Here is a 23,618-nt window from a genome sequence, read left to right as displayed (position 1 = left end):
CCGCGGGGCCCCCGCAGCCTCCGGGGCGGCCCCGCCGGGAGCTGCCGCCCGGCCCCGCAGCCCTCCCGCGGCCTCGGGCCCCGCGGCCCGGGCCGCGCTGCGGGCCGGGGGCAGCACAGGCGAGACCCACGGCGGCGCGGGGGGGGCGTGGGGCAGGCGGCGCAGAGGAGGCCGGAGGACGCTCCCCCACGGACACGGGTGGGACCCGGCGCCGGGCGCGGCGGGTGCGGGGCCGCGGGGTCCTCCGGCGCCGGGGGATGCCCGCCCCGTGCTGCTCCCGGCCTCGCGGAGCTCCCCCACGCGTGGGTCCCCCCGCCCGCTCGCCCGCCCGGGTGCCCGGTACCTGCTCGGGGGCTCGGACGGCGGGCGGCAGCCCGGGGACGGCGGCTCCCTGCGCCCGCTGCGCACCGGTAACCGGTAACCGGACACCGGCGGCAGGCGGGACCCGCTCCGCGGCCCGAAATGGCAGCGGCGGCCGCCGCTCCTCCCTCGGGCAGGGACCGGCGCCCCGGCAACGGACCGGCGCCCCGGGTACAGAACGGCACCCCGGGGAGGGACTGGCACCCCGCGGCAGGGACCAGCCCCCCAGGCAGGCTCTGGCCCCCCGGGCAGGTCCGGCACCCCGGGAACGGACTGGCCCCCGGGCAGGCCCCCACACCCCTGCAAGCCGGTCCCGCACCCCGGCGCCGCCGTGGGGCTGTGCCGGGCTTGTCCCGCTCCCTGGGCCGAATGGGGCCACGGGGCCCGATCCTGTCGCACCAGGGCCGGGCCGGGCCGGGCCGGGCCGGGGAGGCAGTGCAGAGGCCTTGCCCTCTCCTCACTCCGCAGCAGGCCGGAGGCAGCTGCCTGCGCTGCCTGCACTGCCTGCCTGCAGCTGGAAGGGCGTCTGGAGGAGACTCCAGCGCAGCACTGGCCTGGCCCCCCAGGTAGAGCCCCCCGTGCCCGTGCCGGGCTGCCTCCCCAGCGATGGCGGGGTGCATGTGGGGCGGACGCTGTGTGCACCCTGCCTGCTGCCCGCCACGGCCCCCGCGCAGCCGCAGGGCAAGGCCCCCAGGCCTCCACCCTCTCCCAGCGCTGGGAGAGGGTCCTGGGATGGGCAGCCGATGGGGAAGGAGCCCCCAGCCCGCGCCCTGCAGAGCTGCCGCTGGCCACGGGACTATAAATAGCCAGTATGTGGGTGAAAGTGGAGCTGGGCGAGCGCCGAGGCCCTGGAACCCACGTAGCCCCCCATGCTGCCCCCCGCTCAGCCCCACGCATGCCGGTGGGCAGCCCCTGGCAGCTGGGACCGGGCAGAAGGCAGCGCAGCGCAGCCGTGGCGTGCAGGGGAAGGCGGCCGTGGGGAAGGCGAAGCCACGAGCCCCCGCCGCTCCTGGGAGCTGCCGCGCTGCGCAGGAGCCGCGCCATGACAAAGCTCCGCTCACCCGTGGGCACAGGCAGAGCTGTGACCTGCTGCCAGGCCCCGGCAGCAGCACCGTGGGAGCTTTGACCAGGGCCGGGGGGCCCAGGCCCTCCTGTGGGGGGTGCAGAGCTGCCTCAGGGGCCTCCCACACCCCACTAGGGGGCCAAGCCCCTGACCCACCTGCTCCCTCGCCTGCAGCGCCGGGGAAGGGAGCTGAGCCACGGCACCCATGGGCTGGTTCAGGCCCAGGCAGCAGCACAGGCAGGAGGAGATGGGGCAGCGGCTCCTCTGCGGTCATGCAAACCGGAGCTGCCGGGATGGGCGAGACCCTCCTGGCTGGCTGCAGGAGCAGGGCAGGGGGTGGGCCCCGGGAGCATACCTCCAGGGTGAGGGGAGCATGGCCGCTGGCTCCGGTGTCTCCATTGCAGCCTGTGCCCCCACTGTCCCCAGGAGGCCGCAAGCTATGGCCCCTGCTGCCCCCCCAGCGCTGGCTGACAGGTCTGGGGACAGGGTTGGCACATGCTGCTGTGGGGCAGCCCCCCGCCCGCTGCCGCAGCCCAGCAGCAGGAGGCAGGAGGGCCTGGGAGAGCCAGGGACACGACAGGGCTGGGGGCAAGTGGGATGGGGGCACGTGGAGAGCGAGCGTGCACCGGGCACCACAGCAGTGTTTATTGGGCTGAGGCCAGTTCACATTCTGCTGTTGGGAGGGGAGGAGTTGGCCCCCGGCCCGGCTGAGCGCCGACACCATGCAGCCCAGGGCCGCAGGAAGCTAGGCTGGGGCACGGTGCACAGGTCCTGCCTTGGCCCCACAGGTCTGGGGAGGGGTGGGCCCTCAGCAGCAACCCGGCCCCTCTCAGCATCCCTGCCCGGAGCTGGCGCAGATGGGCAGGACCGCAGCTCCAGGCAGGGCCGTGCCATGGGGCAGCCAAGACAGCTGAGCCCCCGTGTCCCCCCGCCCAGGCTGCACCAGCCCGCTGGCTGCTGCTGGCCGCAGCAGGGGGCCCCAGTGGCCGGGCCGCGCAGCTCAAGCCCTGCTTGGCACCAGCAGCACAGAGGCAGGGGACACGCCACGCCGGCGGGGCCATGCCAGAGGCGGTGAGCAGGCAACCACAGGCAGCACCGCGGGTGCAGGCAGGGACAGGGCCCCCAGGCAGGGGCCAGCGCTGTGGGAGCGGTGGCAAAGGCACAGCCCCGTGGCCGACGTCTCCTTTTCCAGGGGGCACGCACCCAGGCAGACCCACCTCTCTCCCTGCTCCGCAGCCTGGGGCAGCTGAGGCAGCCCCCAGCCTGCCCACCCCTTCCCCGGACCTTGGGGGCAGCCGGGGTGGACAGCAGCCCCTCAAACCGTTGCAGCCCCCCTCACAGCGTGGGGCATGGGCGCTGCTGGGGCGGGCAGGGGGAGGCTGTGGCATCGAGGCGGGCGTGGGCAGCGCTGGGCCGGCTGCTCTCAGGGACACTGCGCCTTGTGCTGGAAGTAGGCCTCGAAGCGGCTCTGTGCATAGTCCTGGGGCGCGAAAGGTGAGTCAGGGACCGCCCGTGCCCCCACACGCCCCGCGTCAGAGGAGGGGCAACGTGCAAGGGAGCCCCAGGGCAAGCCCTGCACAAGGCAGGGCCTGACCCATGGCCCTCCCAGCGCCCACGGCAGTGCTCACCAGGTACCCGAACTTGATGGTGGAGATCTTCTCCTGCAGGATGGACCACAGGCCCCAGAAGAAGTGAGAGGCCAAAGCGAACCTGAATGAGAGCAGGCATTAGCCCCTCTGGGCCGTCCCTGCCCCACACCAATGGTGAGCAGGAGGAAGTGGGATGAGGAGGGTTGTGGGGATGCTACCCTCTCTAGGATATGTGCCCCCAGGATGTTTCCCATGGCCACAGGGACCCCCCTCCGCCCCGGTGTGCCCCTCACCGGTTGATCTCTGTAAGCATCTCTTCCTCGATGTGGGCCTGCTCCTCGTGCGTGGTGTCCCCGCGTCGCCCCGAGTCCTCCGAGAGGTAGTGCCGGATGAAATGCAGCTGGCAGAGGGACAGAGCAGGCTGGGACGCTGCCAAGGGCACCTCCCCGGCACTGCCACGGCCGGCACACCCATAGCCAGCCTCCACAAGGCTCCCCCCCTGCTGGGAGCACCCCCTGCCCGCTGCCGAGGGACAGGGCAGCTCTACCTGCTGCTGCCGGCTGGGGTAGTTCTCCGGGGAAGCCTTGAAGAAGGGCCAGGAATCGTGGGTGTAGTTGTACACCCACTCGCAGAAGTGGTTGCCGATGTCAAAGCCCCTGGGGAAAGGGGAGGGTGAGCAGAGCCCTGGCCTCTCGCAAGCAGGAGACTGGCTGCTGCGAGGACCCCGGTGCAGGGTGTGGCACAGCGCCCGCAGCCCCAGACCCACCGGTAGTTGTAGCTGCTGTACTCGAAGTCGATGAGCATGAGCTTGTCGGAGGAGGAAGCCTCGTGCCCAGCCAACAGCAGGATGTTCCCTGCGCAGAGATGGGGCTGGCTCAGCGGGGCCGGGGGCGACCCACCAGCTCTGCTGGAGCCGGGGGGCAGCTGTGGGCAGGGGCAGGGGGCTGAGCCTGTGCCCAGGGGTGGGCAGGCCCTGGCTGCACAGGCCAGGGAGCGAGACCGGCTGCAGGACCAGGCCTCCGTGAGGGGAAGCGTCTGCCCGCCCGCTGCACTCACCCTCCTGGACGTCGTTGTGGCAGAAGACCACCGGCGAGGGGGTGGACTCCAGCAGCTCCCTGCAGTTCAGGGGAGAGACGCCTCAGCAGGGGCTGGCCCTGCCAGGGACACGAGGGTCACCACCGCCACTGCGTGTGGGCAGACAGAGCTACGGACACAGCTGGGACCCAGAGTGTGAGGAACCTGCGGGAACCCTGTCCTGGGGACACAGGGACCCCTCCGGAGCCATCCCCCTGCGTGTGCAGGGCCCCCGGCCGGAGGGCACCCTCTCAGGACATGGGACAGAAGAGATGGCTTTCCAGAGAAGCCGAGTGCTCCCAGTCTCCTTGCCAGGAGGCTGGCAATGAAGCGGGGTCAGCCCCTACCCCACGCTGCATCAGCAGGAGGGTCAGGGTCACCTGAGGCTCTTCATCTCTTCCTGCAGATTATAGGTCTTGAGATGGTTGAACTTCTTCAGCTGTCCTTCCTCGGCAAAGGTGAGCTCTGAAATCTGCTTCAGGTACCTGGGGTGCAGGAGACAGCACTGCAGCGGGACGGAGGCCCCGGGGCGCTGCCACTCCCGCAGAATCCCCTCTCTCCTCAGCTCGGCACAGAGCCGCGGCCACCTAGGAGCTGCTCTGCGCCCTGTTCCCCTGGGCCCCACCGGCAGCCGACCAGGAAACCTCCCTGTGCTCTGGACCCCGCGGGATTTCAGAGGCTGAGGTGAACTGGGAGCTCGTGGCTGCACAGGATGGCCGCTGCCCTCACCACTCCATGGTCCCAAACAGCCACTTGGGCTCCTTGTTGAAGGGCATCACCATGCCGTGGAACCGGGACATCTTCACCGCAATCTCTTTGGAGATGTCGGGGTCCCACAGGTCCTCGGTCCGCAGGCGCCGGCTCTGGGGGGGACACAGCAGCCATGTGAGCAGCCTGCCCACCCCAGGGGGCTGGCTCTGCCCTTGGCGGCACGAGAAGCCCCGTGGGGCATCTCTTCCTGCAGCGGCCGGCGGGAGCCGGGGCGAGAAGCCTGTCCCATACCGGAATGTACTGCTCCAGTCGCCCCTGGGGGAAGACCCCGTAGAGCCGTGGCCCCAGCGCCCGCTCGGCCAGGATGGCGAACATCACGCTTTCCAGCACCAGCGAGTCCACGCCCTGCAGACGCAGGCAGTGAGCCCCGCGGCCCCCACCCTGGCCCCCACACGAGGTGGGGGGCAGCCACCCGGCCCAGGCCGGAGCCCTGCCACCATCAGGGCTGCGCTCGGGGGGCTGCGCTCGGGGGGCTGCGCTCGGGGGGCTGCGCTCGGGGGGCTGCGCGCGGGGGCGGTGCTGCCCGCGCTCACCTGCAGAATGGCCCCGTAGACGCGCAGAAGCACCTGCCGGGGCTCGTCCCCCACGCTGAGGATGTGCTCCGGCAGCGCACACTTGAACAGCAGGTTGCTGAGCCCCCCACTGCAAGCACAGGCTGGTCAGGGGCTGTGGGGGTGCAACGGGGAGCGTAGGGGGGCTTGGGCACAGCGGGGGCGTAACTGGGGCACCAGGATGGGGACAGGACGTGGAGAAGGCCCGGGGCACCAGGGTGGGGGGGACCTAGAGGACGACTGGGCCCTGGGGGGGGTGACAACTGGGACAACCTGGTCTGGGGGAAACTGAGGGGACATTGCGAGGGGGGGACTGGGACATCGGCCAGGGGGGCAACAGGGGCACTGGTAGGGGGGGACTGGGACACCGTTTGGGGGGACATGACTTAGGGAGAGGCTGGGGAACCCGACAGGGGCACTGGGGGGAGGACCGGGCCACCGGGAGGGGTAACAGGGACACCGGTTGAGGGAGGACAGGGCCACCGCGTGGGGGGAACGGACAGGGCTACCAGCCGAGGGGGAACATGGCCGCCGGGACGCAGACAACGGGGACGGGTCACGGCACCCGCCGGCCTCTGGGTGCGGCCCCGGCCGCGGCTTGTACCTGACAGGCCCGATACCGAACTCCTCGGGCCCGATAAGCTTCCAGGAACCGGCAAGGAACTCCCGGCACCAGGCGTAGGCCTGCAAGCGGGTGGCGGCGGGCACGGGCACGGGCACGGCCCCGGCCCCGGCCCCGGCCCCGGCCCCGGCCCCGGCCCCCTGCCCCGCCGCCGCCATGGCCGCCCCGTCGCGGCCTAGCGGGGCGGGGCGGGGCCTTTGCCGACCCAATGGGAAATCGCGCCCGGCGATGACGTAGGGAAGCGCGGTCAATGGGCTCGGGCGGCGGGATGCGGCGGAACGTGGAGGTGAAGGCGCGTCTGCGGGCGCTGGCCCCGGTGCGGCGCGCGGCCGAGCGGCTGGGAGGACCGGCCGGGGCGCAGGGCCAGGCCCAGGGCCAAGTGCTGGTCCAGGCCGACACGTTCTTCCGCGTCCCGCGGGGCCGTCTCAAGCTGCGCCGCACCCCGGTAAGTGCCGGACCCAGGACGGGGGGTGTCAGGTGTCTGGTGGGGGGTCACCGGGCAGCAGCCGGGGGTACCCTGGGGAGGGGTGGCCCGTGGGCACGGCACGGCCTGGCCTGGCTGATCCTGCCCCTGCCCCTGCCGCCTCCCCAGGACGGCCGTGGGGAGCTGATCTTCTACGAGCGCCCCGATGCCACTGGCCCCAAGCTCTCCCGCTTCAGCGTCACCCCCACGGACGACCCCGACGGTCTGGAGGTGAGCGCAGGGCAGGGCCCCCGGGACACTGCACCCCGGGGTGCGTGGCACCCGCGGCCCAGCCAGGACCTTGGAGCCTTGGTGTTGCCGCCCGGCACGGCCCGGTGCTGCGGCCGCCCCTTCAGCCGCGGGCAGCTCCTCTCCGTGTGCACAGGCGGTGCTGGGGCAGGCGCTGGGCCTGCTGGGCGTGGTGAGGAAGGAGCGTCTCCTCTACCTCGTGGGACAGACCCGTGTGCACCTGGACAGCGTGGAGGGGCTGGGGGACTTCCTGGAGCTGGAGGTGAGTGGGGCACGGCTGGGGCACGCGTTCCAGCCCTGGGGCGCCCTGGGGCTCACCCTCCCTGTGCCTGCAGGTGGTGCTGACCGAGGAGCAGACTGCGGCGGACGGCGAGCGCGTGGCCTACCAGCTGATGAAGGAGCTGGGGATCGAGGAGGAGGACCTGATCTCTGGGGCCTACCTGGACCTTCTCCTGGCCAAGGGGGAGTCAGGCTCGTGAGGGCTCGTTGCTGTCCCTGCACGGGGGCAGAGCCCCCTCGCTGCCCGTCCTCACCCGGGCTGCAGCAGCACACCTCGGAGCAGCAGGGCCAGGGCCAGCCCAGCCTGCCGGCAGCTGCTGCCCTGCGCCTTTCACTGTGCAATAAAAGCTGGGGACAGACGGCATCTGTGCCTGGGATTGGCTGCTTCAGCAGGTGCCGGGATCTTGGTGCTGAGGTCAGGGCACCCGTGGTCACCCCTTGCCAGCCTAGAGGGGTCGGGTTGCAGCAGGGAGAGCGGTGCCAGCCCCAGGGCGGCTCTGAGCTCTCATTCCCTGGGGCACGGGGCACTGGGGAAGGGGCACAGGAGGGGCTGGCTTGGCTGTGAAGGGAGGGAGAGGGTTGTGATGGGCAGCAGCGCTCAGCCCTGAGCTGGGATTACATCTGCTCCCTACGCTCGGCACCAGCCATGGGCTGTGCCAGGAGCAGAGCCTGGCAGTGCTGCAGGCAGAGGGGGGGCTCGGAGCTGCTGTGGCAACAGATGGGTCAGCGGCGGGGCTGGGGGCATCTGTGCTGCTGTGCCATCTGCCTGCTGCCGGCCAGCCGGCGGTCAGGTCCCCATAGCCACTGCCTGATCCTGCCCAAGGGGGGAGACCAGGCAGGGCTGGGGGGCCAGGCGGGCGCTGGGGGGTCTGTGGGGTGGTACGGCTGGGCGGGGGAGGCAGGGGCTGGGGCCTGGGCAGGGCTCGCCCGTGAGGCCAGCGTGAGTCGGGAACCAGAGGGCCAAGGGGCAGGGGCTGCTGCCCATGCTGCTCCTCTGCCCTCCCTGAGGCTGGGGGCCGGGAGCCTGGCAGAGACGGGGCTCTGGTGCCCTCACCATCCCTGCGCACCCGTCCATCGGTGTGTGCCACAGCCCCTGCTTGTGGGGCTGGAGCCCCACACCAAGGGATGGCGGGAGAGAAGAGACCTGTGCGGAGCGGGGGGCAGCAGCAGCGGCTGGTGAAAAGAGAACGGCCGTGGCCCTGGATCTGCCCGGGAGTCTCTGTGCTGCTGTGCCCAAACCCACCCTGCTGATGGGGCGCAGCCGAGCCCCTCATTTGCCGGCTGCATTTCCCGGGGGAGCCTGTGAGCTTTGTGGGGAGCACATCTCCTCTGACAGCCTGCTCCCCGGGAGCCTGCACCTCGGGGTGCTGGAAGGGCCGGGCCATGCTGCCGGGTCCATGGCCGCCCGCGCCGCGCCCACCTGCCATCCCCAGCCATGGACCACGCGTGACTCCTGGGATGTAACAGCTCTGTCCCATTGGCCCCAGGGAGCTGGGGGGTTCACTGCAGCCATTCCTGGAGCATAGCTCCACTAGCACCATCTCGTGCTCCTTGAGCCCCGTGGAGCTGGGAAGGGGCACCCACCCGTGTCCAGGGAGCCGGTGTGGGGCATGGGGGTCTGCGGCATTGCCTGGCGGTGGCGGGAGGAGAGGGGCTGTCTGCCTGGTGCCCCACTGCTTGTGCATGACGATCTCAAAGGCCTTTTGGAAGCTAAAGGGTTCGGTGCAGCCCTGGTGCCGTGCTGCGGGGCCTGCGTCAGGGAATGGATGAAGCCCACCCCCTCGGGTTCAGCCAGCTGCCCCCACGGGAGCCAAACCCCGAGTGAGCTGGGGAGTCTGCACAGTTACCTGGGGGAGTGCTCCCCAGCCCCCCCCGGGCGTCCCCTGGGTTGAGTGGGTGGGGAGGCAGCGCCCATGTGCCCCAAGGGCTGGGCTGTGGGGGGGGCCACCGGCACAGATGCCCTGCGGCGACACAGCACTGCCCTTGGTCTCCCCTGGGGATCCTCCATCTGTCCGTCTGTCCGTCAGATGAGCTGCAGGACCCCACTGGGCTCAGCACCCTGCCAGGGCTGGCACAGGCCCTGCAGCAGTGGGGTGCATGGGGGGCACGGAGGGACCTGCCGGCCCTGGGGGCAGCGGCGCTGGTCCCAGCCCTCTGCCCAGGGAGCGGCTGGAGAAGAGGAAACGTGTGCTGGGCACCCAGCATCCGGCGTTGGGCCATGGCACAGCTGGCCAGGGGTCACAGCCCAGCCCTGCTGCGAGCCAATGGCCGGCAGAGGCCAAGGAGCGTGGAGAGGGGCTGGGGCGCCAGCCCCCATTGCCTTTGGAACCCCCTGGTGCCATTTGTTCCCCGGTGCACGGATTGCCCCACGGCCTCCAGCTCCTCCTGGCCCCCTGCCGCCTCCCTGACCCCGGTGCCACTGGCAGCCCCCCCATCTGTCACCCACTGCATGACCCCCAGCACACCGACTCGTGGGACCTCTGTCCTGCGGGACCTCCCGTCCCCCGCGGCCTCCTGTGCCTCGCCGCCGCTGGGCCCTGCCCCGGCGCAGATGTCCCCTGCCTCCGGGCCCCCCGCTCGCTGGGCCCCCCGCTACTTTCCAGCCCCCCGGTGCAGGCTGTCCTCGCTGGCCCCTTGCCGGATCCTCCCACTCCCCAGCGCAAGGACCCCCCCAAGTCCTGCAGGGTCCCTTGCAGCTCCTACAGCCCCTCACTCTCGCCCCCCATTTCACCCCGTCCCCTCCATGCACAGACCCCCAAAAGCCTCCTGAGCACCTGCTGCACCCCGCTCCCCAAAGCCCGGACCCCGCTGTGTCTCCCCCCTGTGCAACCCCCCCGGCCTCGCTGACCTCCGCCATCTCTTGCCCCCCAGGCAGGGACCGCCGTCACCCCCCGGCGCCCCCGCCTTCAGCACCGGGCCCCGGACAGCGCCCGGCGCGCGGCCCCGCCCCCCCCGGCCCGGCTGCGCCGCCTCCACCCCCTGGGCGGCTCCTTGTGCCCCCCTATAGAGCCCTGTGTGCCCCCCTTATAGCTCCCTGTGACCCCTTTATAGACCCCTGTGCTCCCCTTAGAGCTCCCTATGACCCCTTTATAGATCCCTGTGCCCCCTATATAGATCCCTGTGCACCCCTTGCAGCTCCCTGTGCCCCCCGCCCCTCCCCTATAGCCCCCGTGCCCCCCTGCACTTCCCTGTCCAGTTCCCTGCGCGGCCCTGCACAGACCCTGAACCTCTCCTATACATCCCCTCCACCTCCCTATAGGGCCCCCCGCTCCCCCTCTAAACAGCCTCCCCCGGCCCCTCCCTGTTCGGCCATCGCCCCCCGTCTGTACCACCCCCGCTCCCCTTCTATACCCCCCCGTCCCTCCCCATAACCACCGCCCGCCCCGCCCCGTTCCCCTCCTATACCACCCCCGCCCCTCCCTACACCGCCCCCGCTCCCCCCATCCCCACCCCGCCTTCCCTCGCTGCCAGGCCCCCCCGCCATAGCGCGGCTCCCGCCCCGCGCAGCCCCGCAGTCCGGCGCAGCCCCGGCCGGGAGAAGATGGCGGATCGCGCCGAGATGTTCTCGCTCTCCACCTTCCACTCGCTCTCCCCGCCGGGCTGCAGGTGAGCGCGGCGGCGGCCCCGGGCCGGGCCGGGGAGGGGGCGGCCGGGCCCCCATCCCGCATCTCGGCGCTTCCTCGCGGGCGAGCGGCGCGGCAGCCCCGGCCGCTCCCCTCCCCCCCCCCCCGCGCCCCCTCTGCCCCCCGCGCCCCCGTTCGCGGAGGGGCAAGACCCCCCGGCCCGGACTCAGCCCCCCCTCCCCGGCCCGGCCGTGCCCGGGGCCGCCGCATCCCGCCGCCGCGGGGGGGGGGGCGGCTGCCGCCGCCTCTTTGTCCCTCCCGCCGCCGCAACGGATGCGCGGTCCTGCCCCGGGCGCGGGCCCGGGCGGCGGGGGGAGGCGAGCCCCACGGCTGTGAGTCCGCGGCTCGGCGGGGGGTTCAGCCGGTGCGCGCCGAACGCCGCGGCCCTCTCCCCCCCCCGCGGGAGCAGCGCCGGGGGCCCACGGCGGGTCACCTTCCCGCGGGGCCCGGAGGCGCGGGGACGCGGAGGCGGCTGGGCCCTGGCCGGGCCCCGGCGGGGGGCGGCCGGGGAGCCCCGGGCGGGGAGCGGGGCGCGGCGTGCCCTCGGTGTCCCGAGTTCCCTGCCCCGGGGGGCGTCCCCAGGCTGTCCCTTGTCCCGGGTGTCCCCTGTCCGGGGTGTCCCCTTCCCCGCCCGCCCGGCACAGCGGGACCCCGGGGCGTCCCCGCTCGCGGCGGCGCGGGCAGGGGCGGACGCGGCCTGTGCCCGGGCGGTGCGGCGGGGGTCCCGGCCGCCCCCTGCCCTCGGCTGCAGCTGAGGCCTGGGCCGGGGCCGTGCCCTGGCTGGAGCCCCCCGGCCCGCTGCTCTCCCCCCAGGGCGTTCAGCCCCGCTGGGCCCGCTCCCCCACGCCTGCGCCCGCCGGTGCAGCAGGGCACCGGCCACGTCCGCTCCCCGTCCGTCGCCTCCGCGGCTCGCACGGGAGCACCCGCTCCCCGAGGGCCCCGAGCCCCGGGCAGCGCCGTGGGCGGCTCGGAGCCCCTTCGTGGGTGCCGAAGGGCTGCAGCCGCGACCGTGACCCGCGGCCGCGCCGCTCCCCGCCGGGAGGAGGAGGAGGCAGCCTGGGGAGCGGGCGCTGCGCCCCTGCACCAGCCCGGGGAACCGGCCCCAATCCCTGGGGATGCGGCGGCGGCGAGTGCGCCCCGATCCCGCTGAGCACCCGCCAGGCCCCGGCTGCGGCCGGCACCAGCACGGCCCCAGCGTGCCCCGGCCCGGCGGCGGCGGCCTGTGCCGGTTCAGCCGGGCCCCGCGAGGGCCGGGTCCGGATCGGGCCCCTCCGAGGAGGCCCCTGGGGAGGACGCGCCCCGCCCGGGGCTCGGTGGGGCTGGTGGGGTGGGATCCCCGCCACCCGGCGGGGAAGCAGAAGCTGGTAAAGGCGCCGCGGTGGGGAGGCCTCGGTGTGGAAAGACGGTGGCGCGCGCGCAGCGGGGGTCTCAGCGGGGGCTGCGGGATGGGGCCCGGCTCTGGTGGGGTGGCCGCAGGTCAGGCCGTGGGAGCTGTGGGTGCCGGTTGCAGGCTTGGGGTGGGGGACGCCGGCTGGGGCCAGGCCCCCGAGGGCCAGCGCCGGCCTCCCTGTGGCCACTTCCCCCCGAGGCGTGGGGGGGCCGGGGGACTGGCGGCACGTTTGCCGTCCTGGTCCCTGCGGGAGAAGCCATTGCAGGAGAACTGCTGCCAGGGCGCGCCGTCCAGGGAGCTGGTCTGAAAATAATGAGGAAACTCAATCTTCCCGTGGCCTGCTCGCTCGTCACTCCCTCCTTGGGAAGCCCGGCCCCCGGCAGCTCCCGTGCCAACACCGGCGTGCATGCCGGCATGCGTGCCGGCGTGCCCCCCGCTCCCCGTGCCCCAGGGTGGGCGATGTTGGGGCTCCCAGCCCTCGCCCGATGCTGTCCCAGCACCCCGGCTCCCCTCCTGCAGCCCAGCTCGGGGCGTGCCGAAGCAGAGGCGGCAAGGCCGGCACGGGGTGTGCGGTGGGAGGCCGGGTCCCTGCACACCCCGTGGTTGGGTGTCCTGCAGCCTCCTGCCCTTTCCGACCCCCCTCTCTGTGTGCGGCGCTGGGGCAAGCTCCCGCCTCCCCGAACCGCTGCCTCGGCTCCGCTTCAGCCCCAGACCCTCGCTCGGGTGCTCCCCACTCGCACCTGCGCCCTGGCCGGCCGCAGAGTCCTGTGCAGCCATCACAGGGACGGACGCCATCCTTCCCGCCCGCTGCTCATCGCCGGCGCATCCAAGGCACCCGTTGCTGCGTCCCCGTGCCTGCAGCAGTGGGGCTGTGAGTGGGTCCCCTCGGCGAGGCCATGGGGCTGGGCCCCATCCTGCCATGGCGGTCCCGTGCCGCCGTGCCCGCCTCGGCTCGGGAGCAGTGCGACCTAGAAACTTCAGCTGCGGTTTGGTGCAGCGGTTGCTCCCTGCAGAGCGGGGACGGCCTCCCCAGGCAGCAGGAGCCTGGCCACGGGTGGGCAGGAGCCCTGCGTGGGGCAGGGGTCCCAACCCTGTTCACGCAGGGCAGCCGTGCCGGGCTGTGCCATGCTGTGCCATGCTGGCCCGGTGCGCGTGCCCCCTCAGCCAGGACAAGGGCCAGTGGAGGAGTTGTTCCCTTGGCTGAGGAGGGTCCGCGGGCACTGGAGCGGAGCCTGGCCGGGGGTTAGCAAGGCCCCGGCAGGTCTCTGTCCCAGCAGGACTGGTGGCCGCGATGTCCCTGCTCTCCCACCTGCCTCCCCCCGGGCGGGCGAGGGACCCCCGTGGCTGTGGCTCGCTGCTGGAGAGCACAGCGGGTCCCCGTGGTGGGTCTGGCAGCTGGAGGGTTCTGCCCTTCACCCTGTGGGAGAGCGGCCACTGATGTCCCCTGGCGCTGGGGAGGCGGGCTCTGGTCCCCACCACCCTTGGGGCTCCCCCAGCCCTGGCTGGGCTCTGGGCTCTGGGGCCTGGGGTCCGTCCCAGCCCCGTACCCCGCTGCAGGCCGATGCCGTCGTCCCACTGCTGGCTCTGATGCTTTTGCCACAAATCTGCGAATATTTGATGCGGTCTCAGTGGCCTACTTCTGGGAATTATGTGATTAGGGGAGATCTTCCTCCCTGTGAAATGGGAGTAGGCGCCCGGCCTCCATGCTGGGGTGGGGGGCTGGAAAAGGGGAGTTCGGGTCAAAAGCAGGAGGCAGCCATGGCTGCTGGGGGCTGTGACCCCCCCCGCCATGCGGGGGTCCGCTCCCGCTGCCAAGGGGGTCCCAGGACTGGGCCCAAAGAGACCCCAGTGAGACCCCAGACCCGTCCCCGCCAGAGGAGCCCCATTTGCCCTGGCCCCCGCCCGGGTGCTGCCGCGCTACCGTGGGGCCGGGTGTGGGGGTCTGGGTGTCCCTGGACCCCGCGGGGTGGGCAGAGGGTCCCCGCCAGCGCCCGGGCGCTGCTGCGCCTCCCACCTTACAGAGCCACCAGAAACGCTTCATTTCCGTTTTCCTTTTTTCCCTTTCCCTGCAGAAACCACTGGTTTCCATGACACCCCCGTTCCTGACGGAACCGCTCGGCTCAGGTTCTCGGGTTGCCCTTACCTGGGGCAGCCCCAGCCCTGCCTGCGGGGCCGCGCGCGCGGCGCAGGGGGGGCGGCAGCGCGGCCAAGGCCGGGGCGTCGATCCTCCCTTGCCGCCGCGCCGGCAGGGCCTGCGCCCGGGCAGCGCTGCGGGACGGCGCGCGGCTCTGCTTTGGGTGACACCTGAGGTAAATCCCCAAGGCCCGAAGCAGCCCTGCGGTGCCTGTCACCCTGCAGCCGCCGGCGGCAGCGACCCTCCTCTCCCCGCCTCGACTCTGGCACGTGCCTTGGGTTTGGCTCAAGGGATTTTGCCTGGCAGGGAATCTGGGAGACGCGCTGCCCGCCATGGTGCTGGCCTCGCAACGCGCGGCTGCACGGCCCTGAGCCACGCCGGGCTCTCACCGCCCCGGTACGAGGACGGCGGTGAATTTGGGCGGCGGGAGGGACCGCGGCGCTGAGGGGGGCCGCCCCACGCGCTGCTGCGGCCATCGCCCTTCCTGTCGCCGCCGGCTCCCAGCACGGGGCTGACCCCCGGGACCGTGCCGGCTCGGCTTGGCCGGTGCTCCCGTGCTGGCTCCCCGGGCTGATGGCAGCGGGACGCCAGCACGTGCCTGCGGTGCCGCTCGGCTCGCCGGGCCCTCGTGGTGCTGTGGGGGGAGCGGGAGGCGCTTCCTTGAGGTTTGTCGGCGTGTCGCCGCTGGCCTGGCGTCCCCCGGCCCTGACGTCCCTGGCCCCTCTCCCCAGGCCCCCCCAGGACATCAGCCTGGAGGAGTTCGATGACGAGGACCTGTCGGAGATCACGGACGACTGCGGCATCGGCCTGAACTACGACTCGGACCACTATGAGAAGGTGCTGCAGGGCCGAGTCCCTCCGGGGATGCCGTGGCCGCGTGGGGCGGCGCCGGGGGGGGCAGCGGCCCGGCAAAGCCCCTCCTGGAGCGGAGGGTGCAGGGGTCCCTGTGCCAGGGCGTCGAGGGGACGCACCGCAGTGGGCAGGCGTGGTTCGGAGCCCAGGGACCCCCCGGCGTGGCCAGGCACCCCGGGGCCTCCCACCACCTCCGGCTCGGCAGCCGGCCCTGCGCTGGCCCCACCGGCCGGCTGCCTGCCCGTGGCTGCTGCTTACGCGGCTCGTCCCCGGCGCTGCCCGGCACTTGGGGGGACGGTTTTGGGGAAGCAGGCGGGGGCCGGGCAGCCGTGTGGAAGGGATGAAGCGCTGGGTGTTGGGGCCGGGACAGGCAGGGAGCCGGCAGAGCTGGGGGGTCCCTGGCCCCTGGCAGAGACCACTTAGAATCACAGAATCGTTAAGATTAGAAAAGACCTTCAAGATCATCAAGTCACCGCAGTGCCCGCTAGACCGCATCCCGAAGCGCCGCTTCCCTCTGCGCGGAGACCCCCGTCCCCGTGGGGCGGCAGCGGCGGGTTGCGCCGTGCCGGGAGCAGGGCCGTGGCCGCTCACCCCGTGCCGCATCCCCAGGACTGCCTGGTGCTGGAGCGCGGCGAGCAGCCGCACCCCGTCTGCACCTTCCAGGACGACTTCCAGGAGTTTGAGATGATCGACGACAACGAGGAGGAGGAGGAAGAGGAGGAGGAGGAGGGCAATGAGCTGGAAGCTCCACCGTCCCCTTCAGCCTCACCCATCCCCTCTCCTGTCCTGGAGGAGACGCAGAAGCACCGGCCCACCACCCTCAACCTGACGGCCCCGGGCACCCAGGTGAGGGTGGGGGTGGCCGGGAGGGGTCTGCCCCTGGGGTCTCTGCCCCCCTGCACCCCAGGGCTGGCGGAGGAGGAACCGGGGCTCTGTGGGGTGCGGCGTGGGAAAGGGCCCTGCAGAGGTGGGCTCTGCCCCAGGGTGATGGGCAGCGGGAGCGGCGGGGGGGGATGACAGAGGAGGGCAAAGATGGCTCCGGCTCCGCAGCGGAGCTGGGGACGCTGGGGACGGGTCTCTGCGGTGCCCACAGGGCGCCTGCACGCAGCCTTCCCGGGGGTCCAGGGGACCCCATCCGCATGTGTGGGGCTCCGGCGTGAGCGTGGGGTCTGGGATGTCTGCGTGGCGGAGGGGCGCGTGGGGCACCGCGGGCGGTTGCTGGCTGCGTGCACGGTGGGTGTCGCGGGGCTGGCCCTGTGCGTCGCACGCGCGTGTGCTCGGGTGCGCGGGTGCTCGTGCGCGCTGCGTCCCTCCCTTTCCATCCCCGGAGCTGGGCTCGGGGGCTCCTCCGGGGTGGGGGGTCCCTGCAGGCGCGGTGCTGCAGGTGTGTCCCCGTGTCCCCACGCACACGCGTGTGCGGTGCTGGCCCCGCGCTGCCGCGCCGCCGCAGTGTGTGGGAAGCCGCGCGCGGTGCTGCCGGCATCCGGCTGCGTTGCCATGGTGCCGGGGGGCTTTCGGGATTCTCGGCCCCCCCTCCCGGGAGTCGAGCGCTGGAGGGGCTGCCAGGGGCTGGGGGTCAGCGCAGGAGGGTGACAAGGCCACAGGGCTCCCCCCAGGAGCCCACCACCAGCCCTGCCCTGCGGCACCCCGGCTGGATGTTTGGGCAAAGCCGGATCCCACCGGCCACCCTGGTCCATCACCCCTTGGGGCGTGAGCGGACCCTCCGGTGACGGCTGGATCCGGCCCTCATCGGTGCAAATCCCGGTAATCCCTGCTCTGGCCCCTTTGCCCCAGCCCCGGGAGGAGGCGAGACCCTGGTCCTGGGGCCCCATCCCCCCTCAGCACCCATCCCCGGGGCTGATGCGCAGCCCATGCGACGCTGGCCCTCCCCGCCGCCACGCTCGTGCATGCCCTGCGGCACGCGGCGCCGGCCCCACTCGCTAATCTCCCACTCGGCGGGATTATCGCTGCCTGTGCTTCCCGCCGGGCCTAATCCGCAGCTGCCGCCGTGTCGGACGGGGCAGCCGCGGCCCTGCCAGCTCCTGCCCACACCGTGGGGCCAGCGGCTCTTTGGGGGAAGCAGTGGGTCCCGCTCGCTGGGGTCAGCCTCCACTTTTGGGGAGACGGGGCACAGCAGGGTCTCATGCCAGCGGTCCCGTGGGGTCAGCACCAGTGCCGGCACGTCCCCTGCAGGGTGCTGTCCCCGGGGCCGTGCGGGATGGGCAGCGTGCCGTCCCTCGGTCCCGCTCTGCTGGGCGCGCGGCTAGCTGGGCAGGGAAGCTGGGGACGTCGCGGCCCTAATCCAGATAAGCCCCTGGGCACGTGGCCCGGGCGCTGCCACGCGGGCAGGGAGCACCGAGCCGTGCCAAGGGGCATCCCCGCACTGGCCCGGCCGTGCTTGGTGCCCCTGCGCGGCGCTCGCTGGGCACCCCGGCTCCCCAGCAGGCTCCCTCGGGCCCCGTGTTCCCTCCCCGGGGCTCGGCCCCCCGCCCACCCTGGCTCTGCTCTTCCCCCAGGACTCCCTGAACAACAACGGCAGCTTCCCACCGCCCGCTCACCGCACCACCTGGCAGGATGCCCTTCTCCACTCCTCCTCCTCCTCCTCTTCCTCACACGCTGGTGAGCGCAGGACGGGCTCCGGGTCCGGAGCGGGGCCATGGGGCACGGTCTGGTGCCAGGGTGGGCTCCAACCGGTGGTCCTGCAGCCGTCCCCCTTTGGTTAAAGCCCGGCGAGCTTTTCCCCCAGCGTGGGGGGCGGAGGGCTGACGCGCGGCTCTGCCTTCCCTTGCAGGACACTCGTCTCCCCACGCCTGCATCCAAGACGGACGCTGCCTGGAGAGCCCGAAGGGGCCGAGCCCTGGCGGGGCCGGGCAGCCCCCCGCCTCGCCGCAGCCCTCCCCCTTTGACTCGCAAGGCAACAGCCACGAGTCCCTGGCACATGGTAACCCATCGCCCCCGAGAGCTGGGGAAGATTATAACATGAATATCATCTCCTCTGCGCTCCGAGCACCGCACTCCCCGTCGCGCCTCCGCCAGCCGCCCCCTAAACCGTCTCTTTCTCCAACAGGGCCTGCGGCTCCTGCCGGCCCCGACGCGGGCTCGCCACCCCAGGCCCCCATGGCCGCCGACGGCTGCCGCAGCCCACCAAAGCATGAAGCGGCTGGTGGCCGGGAGAGGCCGGCGCCCGGCAAACGGGGTGGCCTGGGGGCCGGGAGCCCAGGGTCCCCTGCGGACCCCTGCGAGCAGCCCGGTTCCCCACGGCCCCTGGAGGAGCTGGCGGCCGGGGCCATCGCCGAGCGGCACGATGGTCAGGACGCCCGGCTGGCGGGTGCCTACATGTGCCCCGCGGGGCCAGTGGAGCCGCTCAGCTCTGATGGGGAGGGCCCCCAGCCCGGCCGGGCGGCCAGCGTGCGCGGGCACCCCTCGGGCTCCTCGGAGACCACCTCACCCTCCTCGGACCCCGGCATCGAGGCTGACCTCACCAGCAGGAACGCCAAGCCCTTCCTGCCCGGCAGCCGGCATGGCGAAGACCTCAGCTCGCCTGGCTCCGACTCGGACGTGGAAGGGGAGATCGAGGCGGCCTTTGCCGGCGGGCGCCTGGTCAGCAACATGATCTCCTCCATCTCAGAGACGGAGCTGGACCTGAGCAGCGACAGCAGCAGCGGCAGGTCCTCCCACCTCACCAACTCCATCGAGGAGGCCAGCTCGCCCACCTCGGAGGCCGAGCTGGAGACGGAGCTGGAGGCCCCCGGCCTAATGGGCATCAAGGACTCCCTGCTGCTGGACAAGGGCAAGGAGGAGGAGGAGGAGACCCTGGAGAGGGAGCTCCCGGAGCGCGGTGTGGTGAGGCGGGAGAGCCTGGCGGAGCTGAAGATGGAGGGCTACTACGACAGCCTGAACCCGGAGGACTCCTCCGTGCCCGTGGGCCAGACGGACGTCTCCACCTCCAGCCCCCCTGGACCTGAAGATCGACCCGGACCACAGCCTGGAGAGCATCCGGCGCTCCTTCTACCTGCCTGTGGGGCCCAAGCTGATGCCCGAGGCAGACGAGGATGACAACAGCGAGTACGACTCCGACTCGGAGTCAGAGCCCGACCTGAGTGAGGACTCGGACTCGCCCTGGCTGCTCAGCAACCTTGTCAACAAGATGATCTCGGAGGGCTCCTACCCCATTAAGTGCCCGGACGAGTGCTTCCAGCAGACCCACTCGCTCTGCGACACCATCTCCCCGGCCTCCGACCTGGAGCCCGAGATCCTGAGCGAGGCGCTGGACGGGGAGCCCGGCTCGCGGGACTCCCCAGTGGGCGTGGGGGAGCCGGCCGCCCTGCCCCGCTGCCAGCGCGCCATCGAGCTGGTGGACATGGAGACGCTGCGCAGCTCTCTCCAGCACGCCGAGGACGAGCAGGCCCTGGGTGCCGGCACGGAGCCGGTGCCGGAGCTGCCTGCCGACGAGCCGGGCCCCTTCCTCTTCCTGAGCAACCCCACCAACGACACCATTGCGCCCGTCTTCCCAGGGCACCCTGTCGCCCTCGACAGGCTGGGCGCCTCTGAGGTCCTGGCCACCTTCGGCTGCCGCCCCGGGCCGCCCCGTGCCCCGCCGCGCGCCTCCCCCGGGACAGAGGCTGCCGTTGGGGAGCACTGCACCGCCGCGGGGCCGCCGGCTGCCGTCCCGGAGGACTGGGCCGTCGACAGGGACCTGGACTCGGGCGACCTGGAGGCCGACGACATGATTGACGACATCCGGTTAGCGCCCCAGGGGCAGCGCCCCGACGCCGGCCTGCCCGCCCTGGACGTCTCCACCGCCAAGACCAACCGTGGCTTCACCATGGCCTACTCCACGGACGAGGATGAGGCGCCCTACCTGAAGGGCTCCCCCTTCCCTGAGGACCCGCTGCGGGGGGGCTTCGGGGGGAGCTGCCGCCCGCCCCCGGGGCGCTGGAGCCACGGGCACTGGACGAGTCCCTCGCCTACGACTCGGTGAAGTACACGCTGGTGGTGGACGAGCACACGCAGCTGGAGCTGGTGAGCCTGCGGCGCTGCACCTCGGTGCTGAGCGACGACAGCGACCTGCTCCGCGCCTGCGACTGCTGCGACCTGGAGGACGAGGCGGCCTTCGGGGATGGGCTGGTGGCCCCCGATGCCCACAGCTCCTCCGAGGACTCGTCCCCCGAGGCCGACCTGCAGTTCTCCAAGAAATTCCTCAATGTCTTCGTCAACAGCACCTCCCGCTCCTCCAGTAAGTGACCCATGCTGTGCCGTGCCCTGCCGCGCTGTGCCGGGCTGCTCTGCGTGCTGCCCTGCGCCGCCCTGCCGCAGCCTTCTGGCCGTGGCACCATCCCTGTGCGGCACGGTGCAGCGCGGCACGGGCGGTGGGGCAGGGGCAGGGTGGCTGCCGGGGGCGCGGGGCCGGACCCGACGGCCGCGGGCTCTCCCCCGTGGGGCTGTGAGGTCGCACTGGGCGGCCGAACCCCAACACGCCTTCGCACCAGCGCCCTGTGGGGCCCTCGGCCCCGGGCTGCTGGGTTGGGCGCACAGGACCGGGGGCTCAGTGGGACCCCCCGAGGAGGGGCCTGAGCCCACGGTGATGGCCATCTGCTCCCTGCTGGCTTCGCCCCAGGGGGTCCCACAGCTTCCTGGGGTGGGCAGGGGTGGGGGGTGCCCCTAGCCCCACAGCAGCCTCCTCCTCCGCAGGCACAGAGTCCTTCGGGCTGTTCTCCTGCATGGTGAACGGGGAGGAGCGGGAGCAAACCCACCGGGCCGTCTTCAGGTGAGCAGCGAGCCCGGCCACGCCGTGCCGGCCATGGCCACCTTGGGGTGGGGTGGGGGTGTCTCGCAGGACCCCCTCCCCCACGGCTCTGCCCCTCCCTGCCCACGTCCTCCTTCCGGCCATGTCCCCCCAGGTTCATCCCCCGCCACGAGGACGAGCTGGAGCTGGACGTGGATGACCCCATCCTGGTGGAGCTGGAGGAGGATGACTACTGGTACCGGGGCTACAACATGCGGACGGGGGAGAGGGGCATCTTCCCCGCCTTCTACGCCCACGAGGTCGTCGGCCAAGCCAGGGATGCCATCGGTAGGAGCCCGTGGGGTCCCCGGGGCTGTGGGGGGGTGGCAGGAGCCAGGGAGCGCGGGGGACTCGGGGGGGCTCGGGTCGCCGTCTCCTCGTCCCCTGTCCCTGCGCAGGCCTGAAGAGGAACCCGTGCTGGGTGGAGCGGTTCAACGTGCAGTTCCTGGGCTCGGTGGAGGTGCCGTACCACCAGGGCAACGGCATCCTCTGTGCCGCCATGCAGAAGGTGAGCTCGAGGGAGGGGCGGCGGCGTGGGCCCCGCTCCCCGTGCCGGCGCCAGCTCCACCCTCACGCCCCCTCCCCGTGCCCCCAGATTGCCACCACCAGGAAGCTGACGGTGCACCTGCGCCCGCCGGCCAGCTGCGACCTGGAGATCACGCTGCAGGGCATCAAGCTCATCCTGACCGTCGCCGAGTACAGCCGGGACGAGGAGGTGAGGGGCGCGGGCGGGCGGGGGCCGGGTGCCTGCCCTGCCGCGGGCCGGGCGCCCACACCTCGGCCGGCTTTTCTCTTCCAGTTTGAGCGCTGCAGCCACTTCTTCCAGATGAAGAACATCTCCTTCTGCGGGTGCCATCCCCGGAACAGCTGGTGAGACCCCTCCTCCCACGGCCCCCCGGGCGCTCCCAGCCCCAAGGGACCCCCTCCATCCCCTGCCCGGGGCACCCACGCTCTGGCAGTGCCACGTCAGGACCCCTGCTCGGTCCCCGTCCCAGCATGGCTGCCCCAGCCCCAGGACCCCGGTGGGGGTCCCCTCCGCAGAGCCCCCCGCAGCTGCCAGCCCGCCCCATGGGGCAGGAATGTTGTGTGTCCCCCTCACCCTGCCCTGCCCTTGCAGCTACTTCGGGTTCATCACCAAGCACCCGGTGCTGAGCCGCTTCGCCTGCCACGTCTTCGTCTCCCAGGAGTCCATGCGGCACGTCGCCGAGTGCGTCGGGTAAGATGGGGATGGGACTGGGTGCAGGGGGGCTGGCTGTGCCGGGGCTGGGGGCCCAGGAGGGCTGGGTGCTGGGGGCCTGGGTGCAGGGGGGATGGGTGTCTGGGTGCAGGGGAGCTGGCAGTGCCAGGGCTGGGGGTGCAGGGTGTCGTGGTGCCGGGGTCCAGGCCCCAGCCCAGCCCTGAGCCGCCCCGTTGTGCCCTTCCTTGCAGACGAGCGTTTCAGGAATATTACCAGGAGCACCTGGAGTACGCCTGCCCCACAGAGGACATTTACCTGGAGTAAGGGGGCAGTCACCGTGTCTCCTGCTTCCGCACCCCCCTCCAGCCCCACAGACGGCCAGAGACTCTGTCTGACCCCACAGCCAGCCGGCTTGGCCCCCCTGCACATGCTCCAGCCCACGCCCCATGGACTCCCTGCACATCCTCACCGCTTCCTGGGGGGCTGGGGGCCTGGCCGCAGCCGTGGACCACGGGTGGGTATCGGCGGTGCCCCCAGCACTGCCCCGGACCCTGCCCTGGGCCGGGGGGAGAGGCAGCCCGGCCTCGGGGCTGGGGGAGAAGCTGCCCCCCTGCATGAGCGAAGACGGCCCCGGGGCCGCAGGAGCGGGGACCAGCCGTGCCCCCGGCCGGCCGCTGCCGCTGCGGGGGTGAACAGGGTCAGGGGAGTGGGGAGGAGGCAAATGCTTGCGGGGGCAGCGGGATGGGGGTCAACGGGGCTGGGGGGAGTATGTGGGGGGCTGATGGGGGCGTTGGGGGGGTGGGTGTGCTGGGGTGAGCATCTTTAGCCATGAAGCCCCCTGAGGCCACGCTCTCCCCCTGCACAGTGGCAGCACCACCCTCCCAGCCCCCCCCGGGGGGGGCTTGCCCCACAGCCGCAGCCCCCCAGGGACAGCCCCGCACCCCAGCGCAGCCGCCTCGGCCCCATCCCCTCCACGGTCCCAGTGCTGCAGCCCCCCGGGGAGCGCGGCACGGCTCCTCCGGCCCCCGGCCCCCTCGCCTCCGTCGGCGTCCTCAGCCCCTGCCCCACTGCTGCTCTGCCATCCCCTCCTTCCCCGGGGGGCCGTGCCCCCCGTGAGGCCGTGCCAGCTGTGGGGCGCAGGACCGGCGCTCGGGCCGGGGGGCTCCCCCCAGGGCGGGGGGCGATGCCGCTGCCCCCGCGGGAGCCCCCCCGGCCTGAATGTATTTGCCCTGCGAGAGGAAATCCCGCGGCCGGGGCGGCTGCGGCGTGCGGCCCCAGCGTGGCACCGGGCAGGCGGCCGCCCCGCTCCTCGCTGCTGTGCCTGGTGATTTATTTTGCTTGCCGGCCCCGTGTGCCCGACCAGTGCTAGTTTAGTGACTATAACTCCACTCCGCTCTATGTACCGATATTTATCTCGTAACTCGAGCAACAAGAGGAGTCCTGAGCAAACGACACTTGTACAAACCCCGGTTAAAGGTTCTCCCCTCACTGCCTTGTCATCCACTTGGTCTTTCAATAAAATATATGCTTGGTGTGACCGCGAGGCGGGGGACGCGCCGTCGGCGCCGCGGGGGCGGCCGGGCCCCCCCAGGGCTGCGGGGCGGGGGTGGGTCCGCGTGGGGTGCGGGGTGGGACC

The 23,618-nt window shown here is 72.4% G+C and overlaps 2 protein-coding genes across 2 annotated transcripts; one reads left to right on the top strand and one right to left on the bottom strand.

Moving 5' to 3' along the window:
* Positions 1-2,652: 2,652 nt before the first annotated feature.
* Positions 2,653-6,206, bottom strand: CHKB (choline kinase beta; the record flags this gene model as incomplete). The annotated part of the gene is given in 13 exon segments (XM_082013444.1): positions 2,653-2,903; positions 3,052-3,133; positions 3,306-3,412; positions 3,560-3,668; positions 3,779-3,866; positions 4,069-4,127; positions 4,467-4,571; positions 4,816-4,949; positions 5,089-5,202; positions 5,391-5,499; positions 6,013-6,115; positions 6,118-6,164; positions 6,166-6,206. Coding segments are annotated over 13 exon segments (1,155 nt in total), but the record flags the coding sequence as incomplete, so codon positions are not given.
* A 4,356-nt stretch (positions 6,207-10,562) lies between these two features.
* MAPK8IP2 (mitogen-activated protein kinase 8 interacting protein 2) lies at positions 10,563-22,306 on the top strand (the record flags this gene model as incomplete). Its single annotated transcript, XM_082002298.1, is given in 14 exon segments — positions 10,563-10,627; positions 14,900-15,005; positions 15,630-15,866; positions 17,537-17,639; positions 17,812-18,971; positions 18,973-19,930; positions 19,933-20,256; positions 20,712-20,787; positions 20,921-21,093; positions 21,204-21,313; positions 21,401-21,520; positions 21,605-21,675; positions 21,923-22,021; positions 22,234-22,306. Coding segments are annotated over 14 exon segments (3,675 nt in total).
* Between the last annotated feature and the right edge of the window lie 1,312 nt (positions 22,307-23,618).

Source organism: Phaethon aethereus, assembly GCF_964289735.1.
Source record: "Phaethon aethereus genome assembly, chromosome: 1".
NCBI lineage: Eukaryota > Metazoa > Chordata > Aves > Phaethontiformes > Phaethontidae > Phaethon > Phaethon aethereus.
This window is presented reverse-complemented; position numbering and strand designations above follow the sequence as displayed.